Source organism: Alosa pseudoharengus, unplaced genomic scaffold (assembly GCF_046254945.1).
Source record: "Alosa pseudoharengus isolate Yale_2024_CS ecotype anadromous, Long Island Sound unplaced genomic scaffold, YU_APseudo_1.1 YU_APseudo_1.1_scf_7, whole genome shotgun sequence".
Classification (NCBI taxonomy): Eukaryota; Metazoa; Chordata; class Actinopteri; order Clupeiformes; family Clupeidae; genus Alosa; species Alosa pseudoharengus.
The window spans coordinates 18,102,956-18,118,179 of NW_027468859.1; the positions used below are offsets into that span (position 1 = coordinate 18,102,956).

Here is a 15,224-nt window from a genome sequence, read left to right on the forward strand (position 1 = left end):
TTGCCTTCACCCCCCCCCCCCCCATTTCCCTTCATGTGTGAGAGATTAAACAACATCTAAAGAGGGAATTTAAAAGGGGTACAATATTAAACACAGTCCACGATGTCTCTTCACCCCTGCACTTCAGCGCTCAAACAAAGTGTCGTCTAACCACGCTAAGGAGTACTAAAATAGCACGGGTGGGGGTTTAAAAATACCACTTTAAAAACGGTAATAGCACTTAGAAAGAATGTTGTTTCTCTTTTTTAAACTTCCCGGAGGAGACGGTCTGTTTCTGATTAGAGGGCTCGATAACGCAGATGAGCGGTAAACTCTCGTGAAAATTCCAACGTTCTTTCGCTTTTTTTTCAGCTTCCTTTCTCTCCACCCGGTTTCTCTTGAAACACTTACAAGTGTTTCGTAGAGCCATTAGCTAACAAACCTCAGGAGATAAAATATAGACCTATACATAAACTCCAGATAACAGCCAGTACATTACCAGCCATTTCCTATTACAAACAGTTTAAGGTGCATTATGGTGTGGTTGCCAAAAGTGGTTCCATACCATGGGAGGGAGAAACTGTAAAACTACTTCTGGGGCTCATGGTCTGCTATGCGGCAATAAAGTAAGAAAGAAACTTCAGACCTAACTGGCAAAGACGTGTCATGTTAGAAAAACCTCTAATCCCACCAGACCCTTATGGAAAATGGGTGTTAAATGCTATTTATTTCAGGGGGAAGTGGTGACTTATATCCTCAACCAACCAGTGAGCAGTGGAAAGGTTTGTACCACACTGTACATCAGAAGAGTGAACATCTATAGGCTTATGTATGGATGTATGTGGTATGGAATATCAACACCCATGTAAAGAAAAAAACAAAAAATACAAAAATATATATTAAGGTATATTTCTACGAATCGCCTTCAACACAGACTACTGAAGCTGTGAAAGGGACACGAGGAAGAGACCGGAGCATCAGTTCTCCTGACCGCTGTCCCACACACAGTAGGATTAGTGCAGTACTCTCCTCCAAACTCCAACCCCACACTGGATACTCCACAGTGCCTCTTGTACCAAGACAGTGAGAGAGAGAGGAGAGAGGGGGAAGCAGAGAGGTAGAGAGAGGAAAGTGAGAGAGAAGAAAGGGTGGGAGAGAGACGGTGGCCATATGTCATTCAGCAGGGCGATCTCGTGGGATTTACAGGTAGAGATGCCACTGGCGGTGCTGTGCTGTGGTATGTGGGGAGGGCGCTTGGGCTCCAAAATGCCAGGCCCTGTTGCATAATTCAAATCTTCCTGTACATAATCCACGGAGCCTTTCAGGTCCCCGGTGCTATTAATAGTGCCAACAGACAGAGCCTTGACATTCAATACTCCCAGCAGAGCTTTCCTGGATTGACCTGTTTTGTGATGCGGTGGTGGAGTGTGTGTGTGTGGGGGGACTGAGATACGAACTGTCTACACACACACACACACACACAGTAATACACTCACACCCACAACACAGCGTAACATTTGTGAGCACACACACCACACACACCACACACTGCTGCTCCATCAATGACTCTCTGGCGACACTTTCGCATTGCGGTGTAACTGTGGCAACCACCAGCTTGTGCTAAAATAAGCCCAAGATGAGCTGAACATGGCGAACAGCTGCTGAGGATGGGGGGTGAAGGGAAGTGATGCGATCGCCACAGGAAGCAGATGGACCGAAGCCTCATGATGTAATCACAGCAAATCTAAGCACTTTCTGAGAAAGCTTGATTTCTGAGTAAAATACTGCAAAACGCTAAGTTAATCACCACTAGTGAGCGTGTGGGTGGCTGTATTTAGGTGTGTACTTGTGTGTGTGTGTGTGTGTGTGTGTATGTGTGTGTGTGGACATGAGACAGAGTGTACCACTGATACACTGCTCTCGTTCCCTAATGCCACTGACACAATAGAGGTGAGCCGATTCAAAGTGCAACGGCGTGAGCAACTGACACACATTTCCGCCGCAATAAACGATTACATAAAGCAGATGGGGAGGCTGACAGCCGCATCCTGCCGATGGCAGCAAATGGTCACGGAGCTCTGACTCTCTCTCTCCACACACACACACACACACACACACCTCGCGCCTTACCTCCACTGTTTATTGGAGACAGCACCAACTAAACGGACACCGTGTTGACATTCCACTTGGGTGGAGATTAGCGAACAAGTCCAGGGGACACAGCCATGGCCACTTGTGCCGTTGCTTTGGAATAATACATAGCTGAGCCGTGCGCTAATACCAGGCTAACGCACAGCAACGCTCTCTTTTATTGAGATGAAGGGCCTCGGCTGTCGTTGATGTCTCCCTTTCGGTCTGAGCGGTTATTTCTATCCGGTTACTTCCATCGGACACAGTTGGGGGGCCCACGCAGAACAGAGAGCGGCTTGTTGTGTGTGTGGGCACTGGGTACAAACACAGACCCCTCAAGAGGATTTATCCATTCACCACGTGTACTGGGTGGGTGTGTAATGAGTACTGTCAATGGTGTGAGGGTAGGGTTTATATACTGCTTAAAAACAAGCCTACTGCTGGAGTCTTAAAACAGGACTCTCTTTAGGTCTGCTCTACCAGACTTGTCTGAACTCTAATTATCTGTTAGCCACTATAATGTATTCAGGTCATTATAAAGGTGTTTTAAACCAGTTAAAGATAGGATATCTCCTTACTCATGACCATCAAAGCAAAAAACGTCACAATTATGAGATTAACTTGTGTCCCAGTGTGCGCACACAACTAGTGGTTTTTGGAAAGGCAAAGTCAGCAGTTACTGTTTTTTTAGTGAAAGGATGGGCACAGACTTAAGAGAAGCCTGGCAAAAAAGAGGGGGACAATTCCGAGCAAAACTGTCACATCCATAACGGCAACACAATGCCATAGTATTTAGTTGGCATTATGGACGTGACAGTTTTGCGTGGAATTGCCCAGGGACAGCCAAGATATTTTTATCCTTTGCTAAAACCTACATAATTTAGGTCAATGACGATGATGTAGTATAAAAAAAAAAGATATTCATTCAGGTTTTTTGTTTGTATTAGGTAAACAAGAGGCCTGTGTAACAAATGAGCTCTATCCCCAGATGTGCTCTCAGACCAACACACACAGGAAATTGTTGCCTGGAGCCACAGACAACAAAGAAGACCTGCAGTCAGTAGACGGATCCTCAGGCTCTCGCTGGGCTTGTGCCAAAACAAAGGCAGATGCTTCACAGAGTGTCAGTTTCTGGGAAGCAATAATGTGCAAGTCCCCACTTTAAGCTTTACATAAGACCACGGGGTTGGTTGGATTGGATGGAGACAGCGGATTCCAGCACTGAAAACGCACACACAGAGAGACGACCGAGTATACAGTCTCGTCTTGGATGGGGAAAAATGAGAAACGGTCATCTGAAACAGCCTAGAAAAGAGCAGGCACATCGATGTGTGGGCCTTCTATTTTCAAAACTCAACTGTGTGATGCTGTGTTTTCCTCTCCTGTCTAATATAAGCACGGACTAGTTCCAGCTCCTGCCCCCGTCTTCCACTCCTCCACACCGTCTTCCCATAATAATGTCTAAACGGGAAAATGGGGGGGGGGGGGGTTTGGCGGCTATAAAAAGGTGACCTGACCGAAAGGTCTTATCTCTTCTGTGGAATGACAATCCATCTCCCCGAGGAGCAGGGACCGTTCTTGTTTGTGTGTGTGTGTGTGTGTGTGTGTGTGTGTGTGTGTGTGTGTGTGTGTGTGTGTGTGTGTGTGTGTGTGTGTGTGTGTGTGTATGTGTGTACATGTGTGTGTGCAGGCATATCTGCATAAGTGAGTGTATTTGTTTGTTTGTGTTGGGTTTCGTATGTGTCAGTGTGTGATTGTGTGTGTGTTTTTGGTTGTGTGTGTGTGTGTTTGTGTGTGTGTGTGTGTGTGTGCATGTGTCTGTGCGTATGTACAAACCTGTATGGTCCACAGCCCACCAACCCACTTCTTTAATCTAAGAACCAAGAACATCTGAATGAATGCAGACAGGACCCTGTCATGGGCACTTGTGTCACACTCACTCTGTCACACACACACACACACACACATCTGAAGGTCAATCAGGTGAGAGCGGCGGCTGTCGGACAGGAGTGGCCTGACGTCACCCTCTGCACAGCAGGAAAAGGGCGACGCAATCGGAGCTGATTAAATGTCCGCTCTGAACACTTCAAGCGGTGAGGTCATCGTGTCAGTCATTGTGCGGTGAAGGTTGAAGACATCTGACACCTGGTCTGACAGTTTAGTTTCTGATTGGTGGGGGTTGGGGTGCTGATGCCTTGGGAGATGACACAATCACTGAGCTCTGAACAGGACTACATGCCACTGGTTTAAATAGCTGGGCTATAAACAGTGGGAACCATGATAGGATCATGGAATATGGAAACATAAAGATTGGATATTGTTTTGTGGTGAATGTTTCTTTTATTAAAGATTCAAGTATGTGTGTATGTATATTGGTATATGCATGTCTATCAGTATATGTGTATGTGTGTGTGTGTGTGTGTGTGTGTATGTGTAAATTATTGAATTTCCCCTTGGGGATCAATAAAGTATCTATCTATCTATCTATCTATCTATCTATCTATCTATCTATCTCTGTAAATTATGTGTTTGAATTTCTGAGTGTGAGAGAATGTAGATATGTGTGAGAGTGTGAGTGTGTGTGTATAAGCGTAAGCGTGAGTGTGTATGTGTGTGTTCTCACCTGGGCCCAGTTTGGCGACGGCGTACAGCAGGTCGTAGTTGATGACAGGGGTGGTCTCGTCAATCTGTTGCCAGCCAATGGGAGGTGAGCCGGGCGGGGAGATGAGGAACTGCTTGGAGGGCTGGGGCGGAGCCAAGTGAAGGTTGTCACCGTCGGAGGAGGGGTTCTGGACCTAACAGGAAGTACACATCATCGCTATGGCATCAACCTGGTACATTATTGATCATGTGATTACAATTACATCATTCATTTCAGAATATTACATGATCATTTGACAAAAGCAATGGATTTATTCATTCTTCTGAAAGAAGAAGCTAATTTAAAACAAATTTAGTATAAAAATGTAGAAATGTGTAATTATTTGGCAAACCTCAAAACTCTGAAATTAGACCAGTGTGTTTTCTGCAGGTTTTAGTTTGCATTCTAAGCTGACAGAAGACAGTACAGTCAACACAGAGCAACTGCTTCTAGTTATCTTCTCCAGACACCCATTTGTGTTGCTCACAAAGCGGTACATTGTTGAAATAGAATTATGTAAATGTAATTTATGTGAATCAACAAATAACACATCACATTTCCATGGCTGGGAAAATGAGACCACAGCCAGGCCCATTCAGCTGGAACCTCCTGGTCTAACGGCTCATTTCATCAAACTAGCACTATAGTAGGGCCCTTCAGTACTGTGGTGGTTTGGGAGTAGTTCAATTCTGGTGAGGGGACAACTTCTTTTTTTTGTCGACAAAGGGTTTGAGAAAATGTCCAGGCTATAGAGACCCTTTATCTTCACAATGCTTTGCATCCACTTTTTCTGGATTTTTGTGTGACATAAGAAGAAAAACAATCATGAAAGTCACAGGGTTAATGAACATAGAACTAAATAGTGTCAATCCTGGGTGGCCGCTGGGATCAATCTGCATTCATCTGTCACTACCTTCCACTTGATCATTCACCATGAGTCTGAGGATGAAGACCAAACCAAGTGGCCTGTATGTAAATGTAACCCCTAAAAAGTGGCCAACTGTTGCACAATGTAAAATACATGTCGACCACTCCATGACGTCTCTTTCAGGACCCCAGGGAGACTAGCGACCCTTTTTTTGGGAAGCTAATGGGGATCCTAATAAAGAATAAAGAATGACACGACTGTATCCTAGTAGACTACTGTCCGCACAGTCCAGTAGTCTACTAGGAGATAGGTTCCATCAGAGCAGTGGACCGTGTCTGATGAAGCTGCCAGGTCTCCTCTATGAGATGCTCCTGGAGGTGCTGGGGACGAGGGCTCACTGTTCCCCCCACTACAGTAATCCACAATCCCCTGCACTCCCTGCTGTACGCTGCTGGAGTCATGTTGGGTGAGGACTGAGGAGGAGGCCTGTGGCTTTGATGACGTGCTCACGGCTGGACCAGAACAGACAGGACCAGAGCAGCACGGAGCAGAGAGAGAGTGAGAGAGAAAGAGAGAGAGAGAAAGAGAGAGAGAGAAAGAGGGAGTGAGAGAGAAAGAGAGAGAGAGAAAGAGAGAGTGAGAGAGAGTGAGACAAAGAGAGAGAAAAAAAAGAAAGAGAGAGAGAGAGAGAGAGAGAGAGAGCTGCCCCCAGCCATCCATCCCTGCCCCAGATCCTCCATCTCTCCCATTCACAAAGCCTCAAGCCTGCACCCTCCACTGCCTTTCTTCTTGTGTTCTCTCTCTCTCTCTCTCTCTCTCTCTCTCTCTCTCTCTCTGAGAGAGTGCCCTGATCCCTTTAAGCAGTGTGCAAAACAAATTCATGTCCTCATCTCTCTCAATTCAATTCAATTGATTTGTATCGCCAAAGCATACATGTAAGTAGTAGTATGTAAAGAAAGAAAACAAAACATCATACATCATACATTACTGCAACGGCAGTGTATATGTGTGTGTGTGATGGTGTGGATTGGAGTGCATGTAAGTGTGTGTGTGTGTGTGTATGTGTGTGTGGCTATGTGTACGTGTGTGTGTCAGTGTATGTGTGTGTGTATGTGTGTTTGACTTTCCTGAGTGCTTCACTGATGAAGTGACTCACTCTTTCAATGGCAAGCATCTATATATCTTATATCTAAGAGATATGCGACTCTTGCGCTCTGTTGTTCCTCTCCTAATAATAATCTTAGACTTGGCTCCTTCAAGTTTTGAAGGTCTGGGTGCATTTCTCTGAATTTAGGAAAGTATCTCTTTTCATTGGCAGCATTCAGCCAAAAAGTGAAGGTCTGTTTCTATGGCACCTTGGTTGCAGTTGCCAGCCTCTCTGTTGCCTGTCTCCTCTGGGCAGCCAGGTTTGCATGTGTCTGCCCTTCTCAACAGCCAGACTGTGATTGCTTAGTACCTGGTCAAGGTTTTTCTCTGTCTGGTATCACGGACTGTGGATAGGTTGTCTGCCACAGTGTACTCTCTCCTTTTTGTTGTTTCAGTCTATTATGATAAGGAATTTTAAATTTTCTCCATTTATAATTTGGTTAGGCCAAATTGTTTGAGAAAGGGTGGCAAGGTCCTGAGGCTGACTATTCGTTGTATTAGTTGTAATATTAGTATGTGTGAGTCTCAGGATTACCTTGATGAGAGGGCTTGTTTTTACACTCATCCCTTAGCTTTTTAGGGCTTTATAATGATAAGAGTTGGGGTCGCTTGTTTTGAGATGTTGAAAGAATTTGATGGCTCTTTTTTCTATTGTAATTAATAAAGGATATTGGCCTAATTCAGCCCTGCAAGCATTGTTTGGTGTGTTCGTCTGTACTTTGAGGATACTTTTACAGAACTCTACATGTAGGGTTTCAATTGGGTGTTAGTCACATTTTTAAATCCATTGGATATAAGAGGACCCCACACTTCACTGCTGTATAATGCGACTGGTTCAATAACTGTATTTTGAGCCAGATCCGAATGTCAAAGTCAAGTTGAAATTACCAGTTGAACTGATTTTCCGCCCAAGGTAGGTGTAACTTTTTACTTGTTTGATTGCATATGTACCAAAGGTTAATTTCTTTCCTTGATATCTGGATTTTTTTCTGGAAAGTCAGGGCCCTGGTCTGACGGAACTTGTGCAGGACATTTAGGTTATGGTCTCACTCTCGCCATCTTTTATCAACATCAATCCCTCTCTCTTTTCTCTCTTTCCATCTCCCTCTTTCTTTCAGCATCTAACCATCTCTCCAGAGTCGCTAGGCCTCATGCAATGCCGAGCTGTGGTTAATCCGTCTTCCAGGGCTGAGGTAGTGAGCTAGTGACCCCCACTCCTCCTCCATCTATTCTCATAGGGTGGGGTGGGGTGGGGTCAGAGATTTCCCCCATAGACTGTATAAAGAACACTGAAACTATAGATCGTTTGTGTAGAATTCTACAAGGAACCAGGAAACGAATCCACTCCTCAACAGGTTAAACAAGACTGTTGTGACCGTACACCACATTTTGTTCTCTCCAACTCTATCTGCTTTATCTGTTTCTCTTTTTTCGCTTATCTCATTCGTCCTTTTCCCCAATTCCTCTGGCTCTGTCAACAACACCCCCCCCCCCCCCCCCCAACACACACACATTCCCATTCACACTCTTACACGTTGTCTCTGTGGGGAAGAGATGCTGGCAATGGTCCAGTGTTTTGCCTCTCTGATTTTGCCCTTGTGTGACATTGCGCTTCACACGTAGGAAGAAGATTGATGATGGGGCCTGATGGTAACGTTCCTCTATTGTCTTGCTGTTCTTTGTAGTGTGTGTCCGGTGTTTTTGGTGGTGTGCTTGGTGTTCTTTTCGGTGCGTCAGAGTGCACTCTAACCATCAAAGGACTGGGTGATATCGGTTGTTTTTGTTGCTAGGGTTGGGTGTTATTTTTTCATTTTTCTCCAGATCTATTGCGTACGAGAGACAGAGAAAAAAAGAGAGAGAAATGTGTGTGTGTGTGTGTGTGTTTGTGCGTGTGTTTGTGTGTGTAAATCAAATGTCAAACTAAAGACGAAAGTGTGTGTGTCTGAGCTTGTGTCTGTGCTTGTGTGCATATGCTTGACTCAGTCTCACAGTCTATCTATATGTGTCTGGACAGTCACCATGGAGAGAGAAACATTCTGTTCTTCTGCCTTCCACCCTTCCCCTTGTGACACCACCACAGACATCAGGATTTTAGATCCCTCACACACACACACCCAGAGTTTTGGATGTAGTAGTGAAGTGCTCTGAATAAAGTCCTAAAGGGAATCCACATTGTAATAACAATTAGGTAGGTACATTTTCTGTTATCTTTGTATAATTAACTGTTTGATTGGCGGATTCTCTGTAAAATTCACTGTCAAGAGATCTTTTACTCAAGCACTGACAGGAAAAGGGACTTTTATTTTGTTGTGTGACAAGCACACTTGTGGGGAGGAAACAGGAAGTGAAGTATAGCTTACCTGTGAGGCAAAGGAGCAGGATTGTTGAATCTACTAAAAAGGCTGCTGTTTGGGGCCTGTTGCCAGAAGAATATTCCTGTCCTTCTTGCTATTTTTGGAAAGGATACACTGTGTGTGTTCAGAGGGCCAGGTGTGTCTCACCTGGGCGAAGTAGAGCTTGAGCTTCTTGCCCCTGAATGGCGTTTCGTGGAGCTCTATTCTGGCGCTGGCCGCTGCTTTGGGGTTGCTGAAGTTGATGCGCACGCGCCGGAAACTCTTGAACAGCTGGAAGGTGGCGAGCTCGTCGTACGCCAAGAACAGGACCTCGAACATCTCCTGTGATGGACAGAGAAGAGGGAGGGGGGTGGGGTTGTGGTTTGTGACTCAAGACTTAACATTTACAGTAAACACTGAAGATCGATAGATTTCCACACATATTTTGAGTGGCCTGAAATCCTAGGAGACAATCTGTAGCAACAGGCCAAGAACAGTATGACAAAAATAATGAAACGATAGCTTGGTAACAAAGGTAAAACACACTGAGTAAACTGGTATATTTCAGTTTACTGGAATACTCATTCTGGCTCTATTACCTACAGCTGACCAGTCATGGCCGAAGCAATCCCATGAGGACACACCCCAACCCCTTATCCCCACGTTAATGCTCAGGAAAGAACATAACATGGGAAAAATCTCTTTCAACCTCCATCGGATTGGCCAGCTGCCAAAACACAACGTTCAAATATATCATTTTCGGTCATGGGAACTTTGTGTAAAATAATAGCAATAAGCTTCGGCGGGCATTTGATATACTACCCTCTCTGTCTTATTACAGTCTGGTACCGTGGAGTGATTTCCTTCAATAAACATGCTGTGATACCATCTCGCGAGTGAGATATTATCCGGTAGGGAGATGTCCACACTATTGTATGCTTATGGGACACTCCGCTCTGGCCTTGCAGACTGGGACTATGGAGCTCACAGAGGGAGGTCAGAACACGGGAGTGCGTATCAGACCTCAAGCCCATTATTCATTTCCTGCATGACTGAGGAGTCAGTGAAAGGTGTCTTATCTTCAACTTAACTCACACACACACCCTACACCCTCTCTCTCTCTCACACATACACACACACAATACAATCCCGAAAACACACAAATATAAATGTGTGTGCATGCAATTCTATTCAGCTTATTGTTCAGCTCACTTCTTTGAACATTTCCTTGAACAGGGAAACTGTTCAAACAGACTGTAATTTCACCAGAGAATTACACTTTTATTGAGCGCTGCAAAAGTCTCACTGAGGTCTAGCTCAGAGATGAGGTGATAATTTGATAATGAGATTTTCAACTGAATGACCTCCTGATAGCGAGCAGCTCCATTGTGGACACATAATCCTCTTAACAATTACTCATATCCGAGCTGATCTACCTACCTACACACACACACACACGCACACACATACACACATCTACCTACCTACCAATGCATCTCTTCCCAATTTCATTATTTAATGTCTGATGTGATTTGTAAATTAAATTTATGCCGCTGACTCGGATCTTTGAATGTGCGTGTACACGCTTGTGTTACACAAATCACTTGTCATTACCACATGAAAAAGACCATCTGGAGGAGTGATGAAGAAATCCAATACACTTTAAACTGATTAGACTCTCTTTTGTAAACACAAGATGCGTGGGATTTCATATAAACTGTCACATCTGTGAGCCGTGCATTCATTAGCCAGGGACACTGCTTCACGAGTTATTTTAGACTGAGTTAAAGTTAATTGAATTAACTGTGGGGTTTTTTCTCTCTCTCAAACTTGGTTTTAAAAAGGGAATAATGATGAATTGTAAAGGTTTTGGCAGGTAAACGTTTGTGTAAACACAGCTATAGCTGAAAGCACAAAGTTACTTAGAAATGGCAAAGTTTAATCAGGTTATTGCTGACATGTGAGCACAATGGGCCCAGAGACGTGATAGGATTGTCAGGCTGCTAAAAATAGAACCCTCCGCCATTCTTGTGTAATCTGAAGAAAGTTCTGGAATGAGTAGCGGATTGTGGAAGAACAGCTCAAACAAAACCAGGAATGCAAAATAAGTAGATAAGATCCTGTCATAACAAGGCTGTGTCTGATGGACAAATCCATTCCTGGCTGGCGTGCACCTACTGTACGCTTTACCTCAAAAGTCCACTGACCCATTTATGGAGACAAAAGAGCTTTGGCACAAGGAGGGCTGCAAGTGGTTTTTGAAGCATCTACGCGGCATAGTCGAATTCCACTGAGACTGACGACTCTTTTTCGAGCAAAAGGTTTCAACGTCCGAACAGTGAGAAGCCTTGTACTAAAAGAACAAATGCATCCTGCTGTACGAGATCCATCTCACCTGCACCTGTCTTCCTACAACAGACTCAACTCCGTGACCTTAGCCTTTGGGCCACGCTCCACCAGGGCTAAAAAGCACTGGAACAAAAGGTTCCTGTCAGCACTGTTCTTTTAGATGAATGGGATCCATTCCCTGTGGAGCTGGCGGCTTTGACACCTCTGCACAGAGAATGCGCTCACTGGCCCCGAAATACAGACACAGATTTGCACATCTGAGCTGTCCTGGAATGACAGGTAAATGATTTAATCTACTGCCATGCACCCTGCTGCTGTAGTGATTCCACGCGAGTGCATACACACACACACACACACAGATTTAAGCTGATGTGGTAGTGTGTGTTCAGATGACAACCTTTGCTAGCAAGCACATGCACACGTCACCCCCACACACCCCTGACTCTCTGCTGCACTTGTGTGGGAGCTGTGTGTTCAGGTGACAGCCCCGGCTCTGGAGCATGACTCAGCAGTTTTTGACCTCAGTGAAATTACTTTGATGGGCACTGAGTTAAACTCCTATCAACTCACCCCTGTGCACACAAACACACACACACACAAACAAACACACACACACACACACTTCCCCTTGGTTCAAGGAGCCTCATCAGCCTTGGGGCCACATCACATCCTGAATGAGAGCACTAAAAGTGTCCAAGTGACTTTTGGGAGAGTCCCCATCGGTTTAAACACCCTGTTCCTCATCCTGTTGCAGTTATCGATCGCTTGTCCATTGTGTCCAAAGTCTGATAAAGTCACTGATCATTAATCCAGTAAATCACTAATAAGTCAATGTTTGCTCATTTAGATCTTCTAAACGTATGAATGTAATACAGTTTACTATACCTATTCTAGGCTAAGATACTGTACTTCAACAATGCAAGATAATGAATGACTCTATTTCTCATCCTAAACTGCTAGTCCAGATGGTAGCAAATTCCAGATGATGGATTACAGTAGCTATGGGACTAGAAAATGCTGTATTAATCAGAGATGGAAGTCACAGGATATCAAGACAGGGTGCTGACTTCGCTGTGGAACGTGTCAAACATTAAATCTGACAAAGAAATCAATAACAGATCCTCAATAAGAGCAGCCTTTGGTTGGCTAGAATCAAACAAGGTGCTGTTATCTTATGTTGATTCCATCACCATGGGTTACAGAATGGAAGAAAATGAAGGCTCCCTTTTTTTCAATTTGCCTTCTCATTCCTTCTCACTCGTTCTCTTTCACTCCCTTTCTTCCTCCTCTCTTCCTTCCAATCTCTCTGGTCTATCTCTCTTTCCACCACTTCCTCCGTCTCGCTCTCTTCTTGCAGGGTCATTTGAGAATTGTCTATTTTTGTGGAGAACATGGATTGCATTCCTCTACAAATATGGACAGTTTGATCGACGCAAGAATAAAGAGATGGTGGATGGGAGCAGAATAAGTTTCTAAAAATATTCCTCTCTCTCTCTCTCTCTCTCTGAAGACCCAGTGAATGCCTTCCACTGAGTTAGGTAAATAGCTGAATTCATTAGGACCCAAATTATGCACAGTGTGTGAGTGAGAGGAGGCTAAAAAAAGGTTACTGTGAATCAGAAATGCACACAAGTACAAACACACACCCACACACACCTCAAATAGACACATAGTTGTGTTTGCATAGCTTGCATGCATAAATGTACACTTACTTGCCTGCATACATGCACTAGGGCTGCACGATTTGGGAAAAATATCTAATTGAGATTGTTCTGACTGATACTGCCATTGCAATTTAATAAGTGATATCACTTTTGAAAAGTGAAGCTTCAGTTCAGTATTCCAAATGTTGCTTTAAATTGGACCACTTCTGATTGGTGGGTGCATGTGAAGTAGAATACTCCTATTAGGTGAGCTCTCACTGTCTGTCACACGAGGATGACATGAATACAAAATTCATAGATATGACTAACTAAATATGATTAACCACTGGGACAGAGCTGTGAGCTGCACTAATAATTACAGCTTTTGCGATTGGCTAACTGCATTAGTTTAAAATGGATTAATTATGCAGCCACACCCATACACTGTCACACACAAACATAAATCAAACTCTCTAAAGAGCACAACCCCTCCACCACCATTCCACTCAACATGGACCCCCCCGCCCCCCCACCCATTTTTAGACTTATCACAGTCACTACTAGGGGACAGAGGTTTGGCCACGGGTGTAGCCAAGGGACCTCATAGCGCCCCCTTATGTAACTGTTTGGCATAGTTTCACCCACACGCATCAAAGTTGGTAGGCATGTGGAGCACCAAGACGAACAACTTTCATATTTACACTACACTGCAAAAGCCATGTCCAATAAGAAGTGAGGTATTTGGAATCCATGAAACCATATCACCAATCAGTCATTTCAGACCTATAATATTGTGGCAAACTTGCACCTCCAACGCATACACTGAAAATCAATACTGTTGTATATACTGTATACATAATATATGTTTATATATGTTGTATATAAATATTATTATATACAACATATGGACACGTCCAAGGGCAGCTTGATTAGATGTGGAGCCTGGCTGGGTCTGAGTCACCTCACCTGTCCTGTGTGAGCTGCTCCTCTCCTTTATTTCCTGCACTGTAATTGTGCGGATGTGTCGGCACCACAAAAACACGAGCAGACACTCCAACTTCAGACATCGATCGCCTGAGTCCCCTTACCTCCATATTTGTTTCCACTGTAAAACCGGTCAGGGGCACTGAGTGCTGGGGGATGGGTGTCTGGAGCTGGCTGGAGGCTCATCAAACAGCCCTGTTGTAGTTTTTAAGTTATCTGAATACAATTGAATAGAACTGAATGAAATTGAACTTAATTGAATCAAATAGAAATAACTGAATGGGAATGAACTGACAGATTTGTGATTTTAGATAGAACTGACCAACAAACATTGGACCAAACCAGGCTTGGAATTTCACCATTTTAGGGGCAAGGCCACTTGGCCTTAAGTTGGGCATATTTGGTGGGGGGCACAAAGGCCACATGTCAGGGCACCAAGGCCAAAGTTAACTATACAGTAGTATGCTATAAAAATGATCAAAGTTGTATTCACTGCAGTAGACCTGCATCACTGTATGAAACATTACAAAAACATAAAACATGACATATTACATATAACTGTAAATCATCTGATCATCTAATATTTTCAGATATCTAGGCTATATTTAACATTTATTTTATATTTGGCCTGTTATGAAATCATGTATTGAACAATTTAAGCACAGCTCAGCTTAGATGCATGCTTAGCATTTTGTGATCATTAAGGCTACTTTCACAAACTCTTATAGTCAGCTGTCCTCTGATTTACCGATATCTAGGCGACATTTGTAATATTTATTTTGTATTTGGCCCGTTATGAAATAATGTGGAACAATTTAAACACAGTGTAAAACTTAAATCCCAAATTTGGAGACATCCATGTATGTTGAAATTAACTGCAAATTCAAAACGGGATTAGTCTGGAACGGCTAACTGTACAGGGGACTGCTTTACACCTTTCTGTTCGGTAAGGTCTGCTGTTTATTCTGATATATGGTTTGTCATATGTTAAACGAAGGGTTCGTGAAGTATTCCACCGAGATGAATGGGTAGGGAGATGGACGCAAAACCTTCAGTAGAATTTATGATTAAATTGAATATTATTTACTTTTCTCGCGAACCGTTCACCACAGCAATTAGCGGCTAACATTGTTTAAAAGCTGAGAAAAAGC

General features: G+C 43.8%; 1 protein-coding gene across 3 annotated transcripts in view; it reads right to left on the reverse strand.

The window, feature by feature from the left end:
• The window catches only part of rcan2 (regulator of calcineurin 2), an 87,813-nt gene that overhangs the window by 19,946 nt on the left and 52,643 nt on the right, over nt 1–15,224 (reverse strand). For all 3 annotated transcript variants that reach the window (XM_076272188.1, XM_076272187.1, XM_076272189.1), the window contains 2 exons: nt 9,266–9,439; nt 4,733–4,904 (listed from right to left, as the gene is read on the reverse strand). In XM_076272188.1, the coding sequence (XP_076128303.1) occupies nt 4,733–4,904; nt 9,266–9,439 (346 nt within the window). The remainder of the gene's footprint in view (nt 1–4,732; nt 4,905–9,265; nt 9,440–15,224) is intronic.